This window comes from Lampetra fluviatilis, chromosome 63 (assembly GCF_964198595.1).
Source record: "Lampetra fluviatilis chromosome 63, kcLamFluv1.1, whole genome shotgun sequence".
NCBI lineage: Eukaryota > Metazoa > Chordata > Hyperoartia > Petromyzontiformes > Petromyzontidae > Lampetra > Lampetra fluviatilis.
In genome coordinates this window covers 2,640,536-2,661,636 of record NC_136337.1, presented here as the reverse complement: position 1 = coordinate 2,661,636, position 21,101 = coordinate 2,640,536, and the positions used below count along the sequence as shown (strand labels likewise).

The 21,101-nt window shown below is 54.4% G+C and overlaps 1 protein-coding gene across 2 annotated transcripts in view; it reads left to right on the top strand.

Annotated features, from left to right (window-relative positions):
- Window positions 1-17,981, top strand: part of LOC144951745 (uncharacterized) — a 37,534-nt gene extending 19,553 nt beyond the window's left edge. For both annotated transcript variants that reach the window (XM_078882081.1, XM_078882082.1), the window contains 11 exons: window positions 3,463-3,772; window positions 6,816-6,858; window positions 8,734-8,864; window positions 9,044-9,265; window positions 9,989-10,160; window positions 11,219-11,364; window positions 12,485-12,592; window positions 13,251-13,358; window positions 13,772-14,111; window positions 14,798-14,898; window positions 15,215-17,981. In XM_078882081.1, coding sequence (XP_078738207.1) covers window positions 3,463-3,772; window positions 6,816-6,858; window positions 8,734-8,864; window positions 9,044-9,265; window positions 9,989-10,160; window positions 11,219-11,364; window positions 12,485-12,592; window positions 13,251-13,358; window positions 13,772-14,111; window positions 14,798-14,898; window positions 15,215-15,814 — 2,281 coding nt within the window. In that variant the 3' untranslated portion in view covers window positions 15,815-17,981. The remainder of the gene's footprint in view (window positions 1-3,462; window positions 3,773-6,815; window positions 6,859-8,733; window positions 8,865-9,043; window positions 9,266-9,988; window positions 10,161-11,218; window positions 11,365-12,484; window positions 12,593-13,250; window positions 13,359-13,771; window positions 14,112-14,797; window positions 14,899-15,214) is intronic.
- The last annotated feature ends 3,120 nt before the right edge of the window (window positions 17,982-21,101 follow it).

Here is a 21,101-nt window from a genome sequence, read left to right as displayed (position 1 = left end):
CAAGTGAGAGACATCGTGTTGACTTAAGATTAATAATTAAGCTTTGGCTGGTGGTCAAGGCTAAGGATGGAGTGGCTCGTTAAAGGAGGTACCATACACCATGGAGATGGACTTCTGAAATTGCCTTCTCTGCAGTTGCCAGATCAAGTCAAATTTACTTGTTTAACCAGCTGAAACCTCAAAAAGAAGTGATTTTAGTTTAATTTGCAAGGATGGATTGATACATCGCAGGATCGTGAGGGATGGCGACGATTTGGGGAGGCCCTCATCCAGCCATGGATAGATTAGTTATATGATTAATTATATGATATAATTATCGGTGCGTGTGACCCCGACATCCACAAGTGGCACCAAAATCATCACATTCATGGCACTTCTTTGAATCGCAAGGCCACGAGGCAGTTCGGTAGTTTGCTGATGGTGGCATTATCGACGGTGCTGATGGCAGTATCGATGGCATTGTTGATAGTGATGATGGCGGTTTGGATGGTGATCGTTGTGGTAGTGGCATTTATGCCACTTTGTGAATATCATGAACATGTAAAAAAAAACCCTCCTGGCTCTTTTGAATTGTGAGAATCTCCCATGCTTCACTGCTGCCGGCCAGATTGACGTACACCTCGCGCACGCCCATGTGTCAGGTGGTTGAACGCGTGTGGACATCTACTCCCGTTGTAAATCGCATGCTGTAAAGGGATTAGCGCTGCTGTTGGTTAGTGGTGATGATGATATGATTGTGTCTCAGCGAGGAGCCGTGTTTGTGTCCCCCGGCGGTGATGGGAATGGGCGGGGGAGGGTTGCCGATTTTTCGGGTCTTAGTTTAACCGTTATGCACCCACAATTTGTTGACAATTGGGCTACCCCAGCAAGGAGCGGGTCACACCGCACACATCTCGAAACTGGATTTCGACTGCATTGTGACGGTGGTTGCGCAGCATTTTAAACACCCGGGCAAAAGGCATTTGCTTCACTAATTGGCTCTGAATTTGAGCGAGTTTGTACTTGAGAAAGATCTGTGCCATCTGCCCGACTGGGAGCTGCGCGCACGAGCGGTGCGGGCTGCTCCTTGCGCTGTGCTGGTAGCGGTGGCGTTTTGCGCTGTGCCGCTTAAGGCGCCGATGTCGCACGCGCGGTCACCGATTGCGATCGAGGCATCTCGCCGAGCGGAACACGACACGGGGACGTTTGTTGGGGCTCGCGACCCCGCGGCAGCCTCCACCACCACCGACACTGCTGCTGGTACCACAGGGCGCATCTAAAACCGCAAGGTCATCCGTTAGCGAGGTGCAGCGGTGCTGCGTTTGGGGAATATTTTTAAATTGGCAGGTTAGTGATTCGTTCGCTCCTTTGTTGGCTTTCCAATGCCGTTGATCGTTGGTGTTTTGTAAAAAAAAAGTCTTGAGATGGATCTTGGGTTAAACGGTTTTTATTTTCGGGGGGGGGGGGTGAGGAACATCCCCCCCCCCCTCCCTTGTGCGGTCAACGAGCCATTTTTTTGACGGCGACGTCACGGCGGGCTGCGTCACAGCACCTCCCGTCCAATTAAACACCGGCCGTGGCCACATGCCGACCAGGAAATCTCCAATTTTTTATTTGGTTGCGAGCGGTGGAGAGGCGGGGGGGGGGGCCCCATTGCGTGCCAGGCGGATCGGGGGAGTGGTGGAGCGATGAACGCGGGGAGCTGCTGGGCGCGCCGCATGCCCGCCCCGGGAGGGGTGGGAACCCAGGTCTTCTTGGCTCTGTAGGTGTCCTCTGTATCCGCCTGCACGGAGCCTGTTCCCCTGGGACCGTCCTCCATTGATTTTTTTTGGCGTGTGTGTTGGAGGCGCCTGTGCATGGCGAGCAGGCGGGAGCGTTGGGCCGGTGCGAGCGGAGCCTAATTAGCATGTAGGGCAGGCGCTCCGCTCGGAAGTGTGCGCAGCCCGATTGATTCTGCTGCTGCTGCTGCGGGGGAGGGGGAGAGGCTGAGAGAGCCGCCGACTTGAGCTGCAGCTGCTAGAATATTCCACTGCCGCCCGTCAGCGCAGGGGTTTCTCTCTCTTCTAGCGGCGCAGCGTGGGATGCGTCGTGTCGTCCACCCGTGCCTGTGTCCGCCGTTCATGTAGGGGGATTTCGTTTTTGTTATTATAAAGGGTCAGGCAGTCGGGCAGTAGCTCGGACAACCCTGCCCCTCTGGGGACCTTGGCTCCACAGGCAGATGGGAGGAATCCAGCATGGCCGCCTGCTGCCCGTTGCGGTGAATGGCCGCTTGTAGTGGAGCGCCGCCCCCCCCACCCCCGGGTGTCCTGAGCCGTGACGGCGCCCGTGCCGTCGCGCACGCGGCCCTGATGGTCCCAGAAGTGAGCGTGGTGAGGTAGGGGTGCACTGGCCTCCGTCCTTGCGTCGTGTCCCCGTGGCCTGCGTGCCCCACAGCGCACGGTGGGAGGAGCGCGTGCACGCACGCGCGGTGTCATCCGCACGCGCCTCCTTTGTGTCACGGCTCCAGCTGAGCGTTTGAGTCTCGGCTGCCGGTGCCGATGGCCGGCACCGATGGGATGTCCGCACCGCGAGCGACCGCGGGGAGGTTTCTAAGAATAGCGCTGCCTGTCGTTAACCCTCTCGCGATGAACGGGCGCGCCGCTCTGTGGTAAGCTTATTGATTTTAATTGTGCGTCCTCTCTGGTGTTCAGCATTCATTCATTCAGTCGCGCGCGGTTAATTCATCGGCTGCTTGTGAGGAATGCGGCCCGTAATCTCGTTGGTCGCGGATTGAGTGGCGTTGTCATGGAACCAGCATCGCTCGACGTCGTGGCGAAGGGGTTCGGTGGCGCACGATGGTGCCACCCGCCCCCCCCAAGCCCGATCACGAGCGGCGCCGCACAGGTGCGGTTAATTATTCATCATCAGGGACGACGATGAAAGCGGCAATGTCAGTGTTGGGAACCTCGCACACTCCAAGCAAGCGCAGGCTACAAATGGATGGGCCTGGCTCAGGACTCGACTGCCATTTTGGTTTAAAGGTCACGCTAAGGTGGTGTGTAGGTATCGTCACTCACAGTTGTCGATCGAGTGCTCTGTTCTTTCCAATTGTAAATGTCGTGCAGTGAGGAATCTCAAATCAGCTGCTGGGTCTAATTTCAGTCCCCGTCATTATCGGCTACTTGTCCCTGACGTCGTAACCGAAAGGCTTCACTTACGAGCACAAATTGGATCGCGTCTCATTGCTGCTTTAATGTGTGGTAACTGGGTGTAATCTTCCTGAGCTGGTGAATTGAGTGTCGGCTGGTGGACCCTGGTATCGCTGTTGTTGTTGTAGCGACGATGGAAGTGCAGGTGGGTTCTGCTCCCTGCGACTCGTGCTAATTCCTTCGGTTGGCCCATTAGCAACGGCTCGAGCCCGGCGTAGTGAGAGGAGCTTTGACGGCACGGCTGACCATCACGTGGTTTCACCCCCCTCCCTCCCCCCCACCTTCCTCACCACAGTGAGGCGAAGGTGAGCGTCCAGGCTGGCATGGTGGTGCAGCAGCAGCAGCAGGGAGACAAGCAGCTGAAGCAAACGTCGCCACAGCCGCCGCAGCAGCAAATGAAGCAGCAGCAGCAGAAGAAAGAGGAGGAGGAAGAGGAGGGGGGTGGACGTACCGAGTCGGAGCCCCCTGCCACCCCCCCCGTGGGGGGCGGTGTGGGAGGTGAGGACGAGCAGCAGCACCAGGGCACGGACGACGCCGCCGCCGCCGCCACCGGCGACAGCGCGGACGCTGGCTCCGAGGCGATGGAGGAGGAGGGGAAGAGAGAGGTACCACGGCTGGTGCGGCACGGCCTAACCGCACGGCCCGCACGCACCGACCGGCTCACGCCGGAATACCGGCACTCCGCTCGAGGGAACGCTGGGCTGCCGGCGCGTGGTTTTTGTGCCGGTCACTCCACGGGGGCTGTGTAGGGTAGCAGCGGAGAAGGGCGGCAGCCGGCGCCGCCGTAGCTTCTTCCTCTTGCCGGTGCTGCTGGGAAAACCACGCGCTTGACAGCGTTGATGGAAAGGAGCACACGGGCAAAGTCCACTGGCGCTGGTTGGTAGAGGGGCCCTCGATTTGATGGAGTCACAGTGGTGAAATACCACTCCCTTCATATTCAATGAATGGGCCACTACCACCCTTATTACAATCAAAAGAGCCGGAACCACACCCTATTACTCTGAATAGACCGTTTACACTACCATTTCAATGAATGGGGCCAGAGCTACTTTTACTGCAGTTATTTGGACGTAACCATCCCCTATTTACATTAACCATGCCTCCACCACCCAATGAATTAATTAATTGATCACTCCCACTCCTATCAAAGAGAATAGACCCACATTGACTCCCATGATATGAAGTAGGCCAAAACCACTGCCATTACGGTATGTGGTCTTGAACCTTTCCCATTGTACAATCACTGCCATCGTCTTCAATGCAAGCAGTATACCCGCTGCACTCATAATTGTCTGTGCAGTCTGCTTTGCGGTCGTTGCGAGGTGGCGGTGTAATCTGGCAAAGTGGGTGGGTGTAGGAATGAGTGAGGATCTCGTCCTGGTGACCCCCGGGTTGCTCTGGTGGCCCACGTGGCCCGATGGGCAGGGCTCATGCGTGCATTGCTCCTTTCCTCGCCGTCGTTAACGTTGCTGACCCTAGCAACAGCTGATAAAGGGCAAACATCAACCCCCCTCCCCCTCGTTTAAGACAACGATAAGGAAGCTTTGGAGCAGTTATAATCAAATCAGTCGTGCAATTTTTACATTCTCCGATAAGTTTCGTATTGAAGTTATCGTTCTGTGAAGTTTGTTCAGTCTCACACGAGGCCTCATGAGTTGGCGGAACCCGCTCAGTGTCGGCGTAAAATGCGGGAATGCGTCTCTCTGCGCCCACCCCACCCCGCGGCCGATGCTGAGCGTGTTCCGCCACACACACCCACGGGCACGTACGCGCACGTACGCACGCACACACGCACACACACACTGACGCATTGATTCACAATATTTGGAGTCTAGTTGCAGTGTGGTGGCAGACGCCGTGAAGCATCTTTGACAGTGCCCCTGTGCTGTGTATGCTTGTGCCATTGTATCAGCCCAAAGTAAGTGGCGTGGTCGACGCGGCACGGCTCGCGCTCGGACAGGCACGTGCCTCTGTGTGCACTAGACAACCGTGGGGGGCCTTCGTTCCCGCCCGCCGATTGGCCGCCGCCGGCGTCGTTGCGAGTGGGGGGGCCCGCGGCGGAGGGCCAGGCCAGCCCCTCGCGCTGCTCTGCCGTCACCGTGGCTACCACAGAACCCGTTGTGGGAGCGCCCCACCCCCGTCTCGTCCCAGTGCTCATGAAACCCCACCGACGCCGCCTGTCGAAAAGCCGCAAGCGATGACCAAAACGACTCCGGTGACAGGTCGTGTAATGACCACTCGCCGACTCGAAGAACCGCGTTTCGCCCTGCTTTGGCATTGCCCGCCGTCTCTTGCCGACGGACTCGCGAAGATAAACAGACGCTGCAATCGTGCGAGCCAAGGTCGCGAGTGAGCTGTGTGATGGACGCTGACGTGAACCCGGCTGCAGAATGTGGAGGCGATCGACCGCACGTTTGACTTTGCACGAAGAGCAAAGCCCCGCTGTGTTTCACACTTGAAGAGGGAGATGGTGCCAACCCCCGACACCGTGGTCGTGGACTTGAGGGAGAGAATCTTAAAACTGGGGCAGGGCCCCTATGCCGCTCTTGCTGTGACTGAATGCACGTGCGGGCAAGACGCCTTTCTGTGGTCGTGGCAGCATGTGAGAGATGGAGAGATGGACTTGGGCACAGTGTTTGAGAGGTGAACACAGGCAAAACTTTCGTGAGACGGAGATCAACACAGCGTTTGTGAGATCAACACGGGGCGCAACGTTTTGAGAAACGGTGATGGGTGTCGTGTTTGCGAGGTCAACACGGCGTTTTGAGAGATGGACACGGCGGGGCAGAGAACGAACTTTGCTCTGCACCGCGAGCGGCAGCAAGCGGAGAGAGAAGCGGGCACTGGGACATGCGTCCGAGGACGCAAGCGCTTCCGGCACGGAGCCCCGCGCGATGGGGGCGCTCCCGAAGACTCATCGACGGTGCGCTGGCTCCCAACTTCTGCTGTGGTCGAGACAAAGCCCGACGGCAGACCCCACTCGCAAACGAACAAAATAAAGGGCACGAAAACTCCAGGCTGCAAAATCACGTCCCGTCGTCCGATCCACCCCAGTGTCGCGCCGCCCGCCACTGACGGCCCTTCTCATTGGACGCTCTTTGTCTAGATTCCTAGCATGAGCTGGTCCCCCACAATTGGTGGTTATCTGCCCGACCAGGTGTGAAAGGGTACCTGGACTGCCTGCTACTCGCTCACGCTCAACACTAAACCCGGGATTAGCTTTTGCAGCGGGGATGTGTGTGGGTCTGACTCCCTAGGCTGGAGCTGTTAGTTATCAGCTGGAGCCTTAGACTGCACCTGCACCAGAACCTGTTAATTTGAGTAAAGGATCTTTACAGGGAACACATGGTACTGGGAGGAGCAGGGTAGGTCCAGCCGCTGCATATGCCGTTTATTTTAAATGGGTTTATCACTTCGGAGCACCAGGGCTGCATTATATTAATGAGCAGTATATCTGGATCACTTTACAATGCTGTCACACCACGAGATAGCTTTACGGTGGAGTCTAATATAATGTTGGCTAGCAGTCTGCCAAGAGGTAGATGAGCAAATGCTAGGTTGAGTGGAGCAGCGATGCTTGTGATGCCAGGGAGCAGAGGTGATCCTGTGTGTGTGTGCGCGCGCGTCCCCCCCCTCCATTCTGTATAGAACGTCACAGCGCGAACATTCAAACGAAAGATGGCCATCGTGTGTAAGTACACGACGCACTGAACGCCCACACGCATGCATATGTGCCTACGCGCATGCACACACAGATACGCGCATCCACACGCGCTCAAAGCTTGCATGCATGTCATCATGCGTGGGCAAAATACACACACGGATACGCACGCACACCCAAACACAGGATATCCTTTTTATACCTATAGAATTTTTGGGGCAAGTGCTGTTTGTGAGCACTGATTAAGGTCAATTGATCATATGAGAGGGTGGTGGTGTGGCCAGCACCATACCTGGCCATCTTTGTTTCTGAAATGAGGGGGAGGCCTAGGACAGGTTTCTGACACCATTCGGCACCGATATTACCCTTGACTGGGAATTAAAATCGGGATATTGCAGGATCACAGAATGAACAAATGCACGATCACTAACCACAGAGACAAAAGGTCCCCCTGTGTTGCCTACATAGAATATTTGGGAAAGTGCTACTTGGTACGGTGTGTAAGCAGCAGCATTGTGGAAACGAAGAAAGCCGAGCGTGGTGCTGGCCACGCCACCCGATCATGCGGCGTGCCGGCCTTAATAGGCGCTCGCTAACCTCTACCGACACGTGCAGACGCACGAGACGTGTGTGTTTGGAGCGAAGCCCTCCACGTGCTGAGGTGGAACCCTCCTGGCTCATCTTGGTTGGTGGTGGCGGAGAGGCCCAGCGCCGCTCGCACAACCAACCGTGCGTTCTGGCACGCGGCGCCTAGATCCGATGCTAACGAATGGCGTGCGCCGTTTGTCCGCGTGGCCTTGCCCGAACACGACCTTGTGACCACATCTCCCCTAAGCCAGAGGAGATTAAGCACCGCGCACAGTCCCGGCGTGTGCATGTTGGCGTGCTTATACGCGCGTCCTTCGATGGTGCAAACGCACGCATCTCGCAGGGCTTAACTTGGCACAGCTTTTCTCAGACCCTGGGCTCGTGACACTCATTGGAATCGTTATCATTTGCCACTTGGGTCGATGCTAAATCCACAAAGGGAGAAGTTGTCGCAGGTCAAATTCGTGTGTGCGCAGCGCGCGCACGTGACGTCTTAAACATTTAAGGAATAGCGAGTGAGGGCAGACCGTCCTAGGAACAGGGTTACGTGGCGGTAATGTGAACCTTGACGGACATTCACCACTCACCTGACACCACTCGGCAGTCATCAACTCGCTGACCTTCACCACTCACAGCATATTGGGGGAGTCATTAAACTAAACTAAAAACGATAAACATGTTTTTATTTTACCAGGTAAGCGCCAAGTAATCGCTCAATATAGTGGTTTATCACTTGGAAATTTATAGCAGGCAAATACTCTTAAGCGTATGTTGATTCTAAATGTCGAGGGAAAAACACGAGGACCCGGAGAATAATCCACGCGACCACGGGTAGAAAATGCAAGCTCCAAATATACAGCAGGCGTCAGGATCGAGATCGAACCCACGACATCCTGTACACCAGGCGAGGTTGTTAACATCTCCAAGCCACCGTGGTGCCCCATTGACACACCCCTCTCCCAACAGCACACACCTATCCACTGTATGATTGTAAAACTAGACTGCATAACTCGCCATGTTATTGCGAATAGTAGTGTGGATAAGCAGCACTGGAAGGTCCGTTAGTAATAAGAATGGGTCTACAATTAAACTTTGACAGTTTCGGACGACACCTCATTCATTAAAATTGGTGGCGCTACACAAACAAACGAACACACCGATTAGCCGCTCGTTCTGTAGGTGAGCGCCACTGATCCTGGGCTGGGGTCGTCTTGAGGTCACGGGATCTAACACCGCGAGCCTCTGTCTCAGCGGGAGCATCTCTCACCGTCGCTCTGTTCCTGTCGTCCCGGCGCCCGCTTGTCTTTGCCGTTCCAGCGTCGGGGAAGGCGCCGGGCGGTAACGGCGAGGCGGAGGGCGTAGGGCCGGCGCGCAAGCGGCGCTGGGGCTCCAGCACGGCCACCACCCCCAAGAAGACGAGCATCAGCATCAGCACCGACTCGCTCAAGGTGCGCAACCGCGGCATTCGCTTACCAGCGCCCACCACTCCACCACTCACCACTCATGTAGCAGCACCACTCACCAGCACCTGGAAGGGTTTCTATCAGGAACCTCTCTGAGCGTCTCGAGGCTAACACTGGCGTGCGTGCGTCGTGTGCCGCCTGCGTCGCGTCATTGCTCGGAGCAGAGCCTCATCCCCGAGATGAAGGCGGCAGCCGCGGCGGCGCCGGAGCCCCCGGTCGTGGACCTGCACGCCGAGGACGTGGCGCTGTCGGGGGCCGAGGACGACGGCGAGGGAGGGGCCGCCGAGGGGCCGCGCGCGCCCACGGCCCGCCCGGGGGGGCAGGACGATGACGACGCCCAGGGGGCGGGGGACAAGGACGTGAAGATCATGCGCACCGTCACGCAGGTGCGTGCGTGCGTGCGTGCGCTCGCGATCACGAGGTGGGGGAGGGGCGGGCCCTGCTGGCGTGAAACGGCATGGCTGGGCGGGCGCGCGTAGTGGGGCATTGGAGGTGCCGCCCGTGGGTGATGCTGCGTCTCTACAGCCGTTGGCAGCCTGGTCGCGTCGGCTCGGTCTAGGACGGTCGTGCGTTCCTCTGTTCTCGTCTCCAATGCAATAAGAGCTGTGCCACTCCATGCCCTCACCCCCCCCCACCCATGCTTCCCCTCCTCCCTTCCCACCCCCACGTTAGTTCATAATATGCCAAGCTGATTTTTCCATCCTAATCTTTTAAACAACAACACGGGTGATGCGGCTGACCTGTCATCTGTTCCGCGTTGAGCCGATGATGTCAGGGCCAGCTCCGAGGGCAGCCTGGGTATTTTATGTACGTATGTTGAACTTCTTTCGCACCTTACGTGTAGCCTACCTTGCTAATCGGAGGTGCCACAAGGCACATAGCGGGCTACGTAGACCGATTGCCGCTAGCTCGGTCCGGTAAGGCTAACGTGTGAATCCGGGCAAAGCCTGGGAGCTCTGTTCATGAGCTCTGTTCACAGTCCGGACCAGCTCCATCATCAGTTGTCGTGGGAATGCTGCAAAGCCGAGAGCAGGAGATTGAGAGGAGAGAGATGAGGGGGCGGAGGGCGAGGAGAGCGGCCGTGAGACGCGTCTCTCCGCGCCCGCCAGGTGGTGTCGACGGAGAGCCAAGAGAACGGGGAGGAGCCCCGCGGCGAGGAGGACGAGGATGACGAGGAGGACGAGGAGGACGAGAGGAAGGACGAGGACGACGACGGCTCCGTCTCCATGGATACGGAGCCGGCGGCCGTGAAGGCGGCCGAGGAGGATGCCAAGGCCAAAGGTGCGGCCCCTGCGGCAGAAAGGGGGACACACACGGGGAGCACGGTGGCATCGCCGCTCCTAAGTTAATTGATGTCGTGAAGCTATCACGAGGAATTCCTGGGTAAACTAGCGCAAATAAATTAGTGAAAAATGTAATATTCAAAACCCTGCAGGAGGGGCTCGTTGTGACTAAGGGGGGCCGTGTTCTGAGTGACGGCTCGGCTCTTGTTTGGTCTCTTAACAAGGCCCAGCTCAGGTTTGAGCCGCTCGGTTGTCAAAGACACAAGAGTGAGCGGCTCAGCCATGCCTTGGCTCAGGCTCAACACTTAATTGTTTTTATCTTCTTGGTTCTTTCGGTAAAGTCACGTAGAATGGAAATAATAAAATAAAAAAAATGAAACATAATCAAATAATTCTCACGACGTTTCGGCCACAACGCAAGCAGCCGTCCTCAAGTGAAGACCAGGTCTGAGGACGGCTGCTTGCGTTGTGGCCGAAACGTCGTGAGAATTATTTTATTATGTTTTATTTTTATTATTTTATTATTTCCATTCTACGTGACTTTACCGAAAGAACCAAGAAGATGAATCCCTGCAGTCACGAAAGCTTTAAATCGAAACTTAATTGTTTCTTTTAGCCAGCTCGCTTGAGTCAAGCCTGAGCTGAGCCATGGCTAAGAAATCCAGGCCGACGAGTCTCTCTCTGATTTAAAGCTTTCGTGACTGCAGGGATTCATATTCTTGGTTCTTTGGTAAAGTCACGTAGAAGGGAAACAATAAAATAATAAAAATAATAAACAATAAAATTCTCACGACGTTTCGACTGCAACACAAGCAATCATCATCGTCAGGTGTGAAATCCACAGCAAGAAAATGTTCTTGCTGATGATGATTGCTTGTGTTGCAGTCGAAACGTCGTGAGAATTTTATTGTTTTATATTTTTCTTATTTTATTGTTTGCCTTCTACGTGACTTTACCGAAAGAATCAAGAATATGAGTCTCTCTCTATTGACAGTGGCAGGCCGCCAGTCTTGTTTTGTAACTCCGGGTCACCGTGCCGGTGCTGTGTGCTTGCAGTGTTGCCGAGCGAGAGTCTGGTGCGCCGTTCCATCAGCCAGCAGAACTCTGGCGTCTCGGTTACGATCGACGACCCCGTGCGCCTCGGCCAGAAGCCGTCGCCGCCGCGGCACAGAGCGACCTGCGTCCTGCACATCTCCAACCTGGTGAGCCCTGCTCTTCCGCCCTGCGACCTTGTAGCTGGTGACCGCTTACTCGGTCTGCTTAATCGGTCGACGCAGCTGCATTTAGCTGTAACCCAGCGACTCAGTGGCGATAGGTTAACTACCTCGCCTGGTATACAGGAGGTCGTGGGTTCGATCCCGACCCTTGACACCAGCTGTATATTCGGAGTTTGCATGTTCTCCCCGTGTTCATGTGGAATGTGGATTTTTCTCCGGGTCCTTCGTTTTTTCCCTCCACTTTAGAATCAACGTACGTTTAGAGTATTTGGCTGCTCTCAATTTCCACATGAGCCACTTTGTTGAGCTATAATTTGTGGCTAGGTCGCTTCTGAAAAAGAGCAATTTAGCTCAGTGTGTCTTACTTGGTAGAATACAAAATAGTTTAGTTTAGACTCGAGCTACGCATCCGAACGGCGCAGCCGATGGCGGTGTCATGCGATGGTGCCACAGGCTGTGAGGCGCGGGCGGGGGGTGTTGGAGTGTTACGTGATGAACATTACTTTTCAATGGTTGGGCTAGTGAGAGAGTAGGCTATGTAGACCAGAGGTCACTTAACCAGATGGTGGTGGCTATGCACATTGTCTGTAATCCAGCACTGGATGCAGTGAGGGTTGCTGGATCGCACAAATGTGGTGAAACTCCCTTCACTGTTGGCGTCGAGGCGCTATACCCTGGCTCGCCCAGGAGAACGAGCTCCAGCAAGTGGACTGATCGCCATCACTTTCCATCTGTACGGCTATAGAGCGTTGCCCTTTCGCACGTGTGCGTTTACTCCGGGTGCTCTGGTTTCCTCCCACATGTGGAAACAATCAAAGATTGGGTTGCAAACATCTTAAAATAATAACCCGAATGCAGGACCCTCCTGAATTATTTTTTTTTGGGATAAATAAAAAATAATTGTTGCTTGAAGAGATCTCGGAAGTGGCAATGCGATGTCGTAATCTTCGGATCATTCGACGTGAAGGGTTGCAACCGCTCTGCAAGAGTTCGGAATGGATTCTTGGTCTCGTGACACCGATGGCACCATTGGGATAAAATCGTGGAAAAGGACAAAGCCCCCCTCGATTCTAACCGCCGTGTTGTGCGCGGTTTCCGTGACCAGGTGCGGCCATTCACACTCGTCCAGCTGAAGGAGCTGCTGAACCGCACCGGGACCATCTGCGACGACGTTTTCTGGATCGACAAGATCAAGTCGCACTGCTACGCCACCGTAAGCCTGGCCGCCCCTCCTCCATCTCCTTTCCGCCTTCTCCGCCTCCCATGTCCGTCGCTCTTGGGGTCGGGGGGGGGCGGAGGAGTTCTGCCATCTGCTGGGGTGGTCCTACAGGCCGCATGGCAGCAGAGAGTGTGGTGTCCGTGGTATGCTGTAGTTTGTCTTGGTGGTGTTTTGTGGGGAGATTTGTAAGGTAACAGTGTGGAAGCATTGGGGTTAAGGTGGCAATGTGGTGTGGAATTGCATGTGATGGTTGGTGAGGGGTGGCGGTGTGTTTTTTTATTGTAAGATTGGGGTGAGGGTAGCACTGTGGTGTGGTGTTCATTGATTGGAGTGGGGTGGAATTTGTGGTCCAATCTCTTGTGGTGGCAGGATGGTGTGGTCTGTTGTGTTGCTGTGTGTGTTGTCGATGGTGTGCTCATGGTATTGTGTTTGAAGTGATTGTGATGTTGTGTAGTATTGCTGTACGGTGTTTTATGATGATGGTGCCATGTGGTTGTGTGTTACGTGATGGTGTAATGATGTATGTATGCTGAACGACATTGCCATCCACGCTAATCGGAGGTGCAGTAGATGTGGTGTGTGATGACACTATTGCGTAATGATGCGAGTGATGGCATGACGTGTGATGATGATGTGGCATGTCGCTGTACAGTACTCGTCAGTGGAGGAGGCAGAAGCGACACGCGCGGTGCTCCACGGCGTGAAGTGGCCGACCTCCAACCCTAAGTTCCTCTCGGTCGACTTCGCTGATCAGGATGAGGTGAGCGACTGGGTTTGGATTGCTTTGGTCGGTGCGAGCCAGGAGATGCGTTCTTTAGACCAGTGTCCGATCAGCTGTGCGCAGCTGCAGGACCAGTGCCTCCTTCAAATATCGTCTCTTAATGAACCCAATGAGTCTTTACACTGCACATTGGCCATTAGGCCCAGTTGGACATTTGCACATTGTTGTCATTGCAGATGGATATTGCAGCTGCTTTTCTGTCTCATTAACCTTACACCACAGTGGGTAGATTGTTATCGTGAATACGAATTCTCATTGGGGGCTCTTGGACGTGGGCCAGCAGTCGCGCCTTGTTCGCGGTTCGAATCCGGCAGGCCGCCCCTGTTAATACCACGGGTGCAGTATCAAACCGTACTCAATCGCGAACACCCGTGCCCTTTCCCCCCACGCAGCTGGACTTCCACAGGGGACTGACGCCTCACATGCCGGTATCAGCCTCCACGGTCGACCAGAAGCCGGAGCCGGCGCCTGCCCGGCGCGAGCCGCGCGAATCCCGCGAGCCTCGCGAGAGGAAGGGCGGCGAGCCCGAGCGCATCGTCCAGGACCTGCGCGTGGACCGCGAGCGAGAGATGGCGCGGCGAGAGCGGGCGCGCGCCGAGCGCGAGTGGGACCGCGGCAAGGTGCGCGAGTTCGCCGAGGAGGGCGCCAAGCCGCGGTCGCGCACGCCGTCACGGGAGCGCCGCCGCCGCGAGAGGGCGCGCTCCAAGGAGGAGAAGAAAGCCGAGAAGAAAGGTGCGGTTAACCTCCCGCCGGCACGCTAGTTGCCAGCGCCATCGTTGCCGGTGTGCTCGTTGTCGGCGCGCTCATTTTCCTACGTGCTCGTTGCTGGCGCGCTTGCTGCAACTGCGCTCAGGGCATGGACTGGTGGCGCTCGCCCAACCAGGTTGTGATCAGCCGGTGGTTATGATACTGCGCGTGGGCTGTAAATCCGGCACTGTGGAGGCAGTCGCCAGGTGTTGGTGGATCGCACTCTCTTCCCGTGGGCGTCGAGGAGGTTGCTGTGTACCCTGGCTCGCCAGGAGAATGCGGTAACAGAAAAATGTGGACAAACCTGTTCCCTCTGGGGTCGAGTCTTTACCCCCCCCCACCTCGCTTGCGTGGGTTTTCTCCAGACGCTTAGGTTTCCTCCCATTAATTGATCAATAACACCTTAATATATAAGGGACCGCAGAGCTTGGGCAATTGTTGGCGTCGGTTCACCGCCTGACTGCTTTCCTGCTTGTCGATGATTCCTCCTGCCTTCCGAGCCATTCCCTCTCTCTCTGTGCTGCGCATTACAAGTTGAAATTATTATCGGTCAACGCTTGTGCTCTCGTCTGTGTGCGTCAATCCGTGCTTGTTTCTTGCGTCTCTTATCTGCTCGTGCCTCCTTGAAGCTCGCATCTCGTGCCTGCTTGTGTGTTCGCCTTTCTAAGCAGAAAAGCCCCAGGAGGAGCCCCCTGCCAAGTTGCTGGATGACCTCTTCATGAAGACCAAGGCCACTCCCTGCATCTACTGGCTGCCTCTGACTGAGGAGCAGGTACGTCACCGTGTCCTCACCAGTTGTCGGGACCTCGTGTGCATTTGGTGTTTATCGAGCGCTCCTGTCTTCATGCTTCAGAGGGGAGATGGGGGTTCTCCGGGAAAATTGGGCAAGGCTCTTGCACTGCTGATTTGTGCACGTGAACACGCATTGATGCTGCTGCTGCTACCGACGCCGTTGAATGTGTGCGAGCACTTGCGACGAGGTTGATCTCGCGTCAACAGAGGTCGCAGCGATCGTAATGGACGATGTGGTCCAGAGCGAGGGCCGTGTCGGCAGCATCGGCATCGTGTGTGTGTTCATTGACTTGCAGATAGCGCTGAAGGTGGCGGAGCGAGCAGAGCGGGCGAAGGAGCGCGAACGGCGGCGCAAGGAGCAGGAGCAGAAGGACCAGCGCGTGGCAGAGGAGCGCGTCGCCGAACGGGAGCGCCAGCGTCTCAAGGAGCGACAGGAGGAGCGGGAGCGCGAGACGCAGCGTCGGCGGGACCGCGACCGTGACCGTAGCCGGGACAGGGAGCAGCGCGGTGGTGGTGGCGGCGGCGGTGGTGGCGGCGGCGGCGGCGGCGGTGGCGGCGGTGGCAGCAGGGAGCGGAGTCGCGAACGGAAACGCAGCCAGGAGGAGCGCGGAAAGGCTCGCGAGCGCAGCAGCAGGGAGCGGAGCAAGGATCGCGAGCCCAGCAAAGAGCACAGCAAGGGCCGTGAGCGCAGCAGGGAGAATAGCAAGGGCCGCGAGCACAGCAAAGATGACAGCAAAGATGACGGCAAAGATCGCAGCAAAGATCGCAGCAAAGATCGCAGCAAAGATCGCAGCAGGGAACGCAGCAAGGGCCGCAGCGGGGAGCGGGAGCAAAGCCAGGAGCGCAGCAACGCTCGCAGCCGAGAGGGGGATGACAGGGAGCGGCGCAGGCCATAGGTCCGGCACCCATGGGGGCGGGTGGGCGGCATAGAAGAGATTTATGCTATTTTTCTCATCTTAATTGGGGGGGGGGGGGGGGGGTGTCAGGCGATACTGTAAAACCACCAGCCGTCTGTCCGCCTGCTCGCTCTCTCGCTGACGTTCAGGCTGTTTTGGGGTGAGTGTGTGCAGAGCGGCGGGCTTGCCTCTCGTCGGCCCATCTTCCGTGCGAGTGCGAGCGAATCATTTCTTCCAACTGTGAAAAGCGCTCGCGTCTGTGATCTATCATCATCGTCATATTAATTTGTACGGAAACCTTCTACAAGCACGTACAACGCTGTCATGCTTTGTGCGGCAGTTCATTGGTATGCATTTAGTATGTTTTCCAAAAATCTATCATTAAATACTTAAATTTGCAATAACTTTTGTAGTGCCTGAACGTGTGGACGCATTAGCAAGCCGCGGGCATTGCTGAGAGAGTGGTTTTACAGTATCCTCCGCTATTGTTTGTATGAATTGTTCCTGTAATGTAGCGCGCGACTGTACAGTCAGACCGACTCGGTTTCCCATAGGCCAGAGTATAACCATAGCTTTTAAGCCGTGTTGACTGATGCCTTGCCAATGCTATGTTCGTGTCCTGTTGACGAGGGTTTTAATTTTTCATTGAGTTTTAATTTCCGCTTGTACAGATTGATCTTTCTCAAGGGGGTGGGGCTCTTTGTGGGAGGCTTGGTCTCCAGTGAATGGAATTTCTTGTCGTGAGAGTCGCGATTGCTGCGTTCTTAGGCCTCGGAAGAAGTCACGGTTGACCCAGCGGTAAGAGATGCGACGCCCGTGCGCGAGCACAAGCGGTAGCGCAGTGTGAAATGTTAATTTGTCTCCAGCAGCCGAGACTCCTCCATGAAAGGTGGATGCACGTGGAGAGCAACAGCAGCTTGTCTGTCAGGTTTCACATTGTAGAGGGCAGTTGTGAAGAGAGTTGGTCATGTGCGCTGTGGGCAGAGGCGTCCTTGTTGCCAGGATGCCAAGGCTGTCATCGTGTTCACCCTGAGCCCAGGCCACTGATCTTCCCTGTTTGTTTGGGGATGAGTGACAAGAGAGAAGAGACTCAACTCCAGCATGCCCATAGCGGGAGGCTGTTAATGGTGCATTCCCTGCAGGGCACTTGTGCTGGTTTAATCCACAGGCCCGTGCCGCAGGGAGACTGATTGAGCCCCTTCCCCTCTCGTTACACAACGCAGAGCTTCGGGCCAAACGACAGCCTTGAAGGGTGGTCTCACTTAGCCCCCTCCCACGAACCCGACCCCCAACCCTTCGGCGGGCATAGCTTAGAGTCTCGGCGCAGGCCCGTGATCTTTCGTCCTGCGTTCGTGCTATAGAAACGAGGCTTTTGATAATGTATTGTTCTATAAACTTTTGAACTACAGCAGACTCTGCGCTGAGCCGCGGCGGCTCTGGTTGCGTGCAACTCCCGTCGGCACGCGCGCCGCGGTGTTTGCGGCAAAGTCATTCGAACAGCACGAGGCTTCGGTGATCGGGGTGCGGTTTGCAGTGCTCGGTCGAGTCCCGTCGTACTCGGTGCTGGGCGCGAGGGCAATCGGAGAGCCGTGTTGCAGCGGGGAGAGGGGGGAAGTGCCGTGCTAAAGAGGTGGTGTGTGTTGTAAGTTCCATTATTTTATATATTGTAGTTGAGTTTTTGCAAGCAGTGTTCAGTGCTGTCACTCCCGCCTGAAGTCAAGTTCCAGTTATAGGCAACACTTTTTGAACACGTGTGGGGTTTTTTTTGTACCGATTAGGGCCATTAAAGCCTTGTTGTTTTTTTGTTTGTTTAAGCCCTTAGTTGTGCGTGTGGATGTTTTGTAGGCGCGCACCCAGGCGCCATTGGCGAGCGATATTCCCGTGCGGTCGCTGCGTCTTGGCGGGGCACACGTGATCCAGGCTCGCGGTGAGCGGTGAGCAGTGCCCGGGCCTCGCTGTGCAAGCGTGCGTGTGTCTCCATTCGCCTGGCGAACCCGTAACTGCCAGACATCTAGACCAGTGCTACTGTTCCGCTTTGACTTAGTGTTTGCATCAACTCCCTTTGATTTTGTGTATTTGGTTTGTATAGCGTTTTTGTCTTTTCTTTAAAAAAAATAATAAACCAATCAATTTGACACAGTAACCAGTGCTGTGGGTCAATAACTTATATAGGTACCACAAACTCCTTTTGCCGGTTTAGCTGTCGCGGTTTTGCACCAAATTTATTGACGTACAGTTCGACGGTCGCTCCCCTGTGGCCTGACCATTCACGTTTGACGGTATGATTCCTCCCATGTATTGTAGCTGTACTGCTCGCGATGATCACGCTGCCGCTGCGAAAGAGCACACGCCACCTCGTCTCCCAATGGGGTCCATCACGGGTCACGGGTCACGATGCCTCGGCGAGGCAGCGAGGTTCAGCTGCACGGGTTTTGAACATTCCAAGCAAATGGCTCTTGAGATTCAAGAGAATCTTCTTGGTTCTTTTGGTAAAGTCACGTAGAATGGAAATAATAAAATAATAAAAATTAAACATAATAAAATTCTTCTCACGACGTTTCGGCCACAACGCAAGCAGCCGTCCTCAGGTGAAGACCAGGTCTGAGGACGGCTGCTTGCGTTGTGGCCGAAACGTCGTGAGAATTATCTTATTATGTTTTATTTTTATTATTTTATTATTTCCATTCTACGTGACTTTACCGAAAGAACCAAAAAGATGAATCCCTGCAGTCACGAAAGCTTTAAATATAAATATATAATAAAGGATTATTTTTATTATTTTATTTTTTCCATTCTATGTGACTTTACCGAAAGAACCAAGAATATGAATCCTTGCAGTCACGAAAGCTTTAAAAAGAATAATTGTATTATGTTTTACACTGTATTTTTATTATTTTATTATTTCCATTCTATGTGACTTTACTGAAATAACCAAGAAGATGAATCCCTGCAGTCACGAAAGCTTTAAATCGAAATTCAAGAGAATGTCGAGCTTGGAGGATGGGGATCACAATTGTTACAGGGGGGGTAGCTTGGAAAAAAACTTGGACATTTTAAAAATATATTTTGTGTGAGATTTTGAATTAACACCCAGGCAAGTTTTAAATTCGTGGAGATTGGGTGGGAAAACGATCTCGAATAAGCTGTACTTCCACGTGCCCCCCATAGACTCCCACTAACCAACAGCAAGCAGTTGAAACCGGTGGACCTGCAACAGTGTGAGGCTTGGGACCGTCCGCATGCCAAGGCCAAGTCTGGTGGAAACGATCGTGGGGCAGAGATGAAGGGAGAGTAAGCGCACATCCACACACATTCACTACCTCGCCTGGTAAGTCGTGGGTTCGAGCCAGTGATGGCTGCTGTATATTGGGAGTTTGCATGACTTTTCGTGGTCGCACGGATTTTTCACTGGGTGCTCTGGTTTTTAAATCCTTTATATTAAGTTCGCTTGCTTGCTTGCGTGCTTGCGTGCTTGCTTACGACCGTGCAAATCTTTCGGTCGTTTTTTAACACACTTCCCGTGATCCAATCGAGCTGACATTTTCCACACAGACTCGTGCGTGACAATTAATTTTCGTGAAAATGTTTTTAATTTTTTTTACACTTTTTAGGGAACATTTTTTAAATATTTAATTACCAATTGCTTAATGCTGGCAGACAATCATCTGACCCATAGGTGGCAGCCATCTCAAGCCAGAGGACGAGAGGACTCTAGCCGCTACGCCTATGAAGGATTTAGAGTGAAAAACTTTGTTTTTACGGGTTTATTTTTTTCCCCTCCACATTTAGGAAACGTGGTTTGAGAGAGAACGTATTAGGCTGCTATAGATGTCCACGTGATACGCAACTTCGTTGAGCTGCCAGTTTGTGGCCAACTCGCTTCTGAAAACGAACGTCGTGAGAATTATTTTATTGTTTATTTTTATTATTTTATTATTTCCATTCTACGTGACTTTACCGAAAGAACCAAGAAGAGGGCCTTACCTGGTGAAATAAAAAGTTATTTAAATTTCACGGTTCAAATCCAGTGGCCACAAATGCAGGAGGTTATAGCCATGATAATTATACAACCCACCCGTGGCGTCATTCGCGAGTGGGCAATTGTGTTGTCGGCATCTGGGTCCACATTTTGCAAAGTTCGAAAATCACACCGCACAAATTGCTCAATTGGGATGATGGACAAAGCAGCAATCATTGCCCACCCCATACTGGCAGATTGATATCCCAGATCATTCTTGCCAATGAGACTCCGTATCCTGTTGTCTTGAGTTCTCATCAACTTCACACTGAAAGTTGCTCGGTGCTGTGCCCGACGACCCCTGCCTGACCACAGCAAAGCATTTGAACCCTGGGCATGAGTAACCATGGTAACCAGGTTGGCTCACGTTGAGTAACTAAGGTAACCAGGTTGACTCACGTTGAGCAACCAAGGTAACCAGGTTGGCTCACGTTATGAGTAACCATGGTAACCAGGTTGGCTCACGTTATGAGTAACCATGGTAACCAGGTTGGCTCACGTTATGAGTAACCATGGTAATCAGGTTGGCTCACGTTATGAGTAACTATGGTAACCAGGTTGGCTCAGGTTATGAGTAACCATGGTAACCAGTTTGGCTCACGTTATGAGTAACTATGGTAACCAGGTTGGCTCACGTTATGAGTAACCATGGTAACCAGTTTGGCTCACGTCATGAGTAACCAAGGTAACTACGGCTTTGTAGCCCTCTAGTGACGTCATCCCGCCGGTCGACAGGTTTACAGTGTGACGTCACAGCGTTGGGCGCGAACCCTCCAATCCGCTGTCGGTGTTGATTTCCGCCAGCTCGCGTTCCCGCCAATCCAATTGGATGATGTCATCTCGACAGGTCGCCTGCTCGCTCGTGACGCCATCACGCAGGTAACATTTCCGCCAGTCATGTCGTGACGTCATCGCGCCAATCGCGAGTATTTAAATCCCTTGCTAGTGACGTCAACGCGCGGGAAGCGGGCTCCTTACCAGTCCTTTTTGCGTGACGTCACCGCCCCGGTCGGGAGAGCCTTAAAAAAAAGTATGTGACGTCATTGCATCGGAAGCGCGCGCGCACTTTTCGCCGTGTTCCACTTTTGCGTGACGTCATCACACCGCTCGCGAGCCTTCCTCATCGCCCCGCCCCCCGGTGGTGACGTCACCCCGTCCCTGGCGGTGACATCGCCCCGTCCCCGACGGTGACGTCACCCCGTTCCCGGCGTGGTGACGTCACCCCGCCCCCCAGCGTGGTGACGTCATCCCGTCCCCGGCGTGGTGACG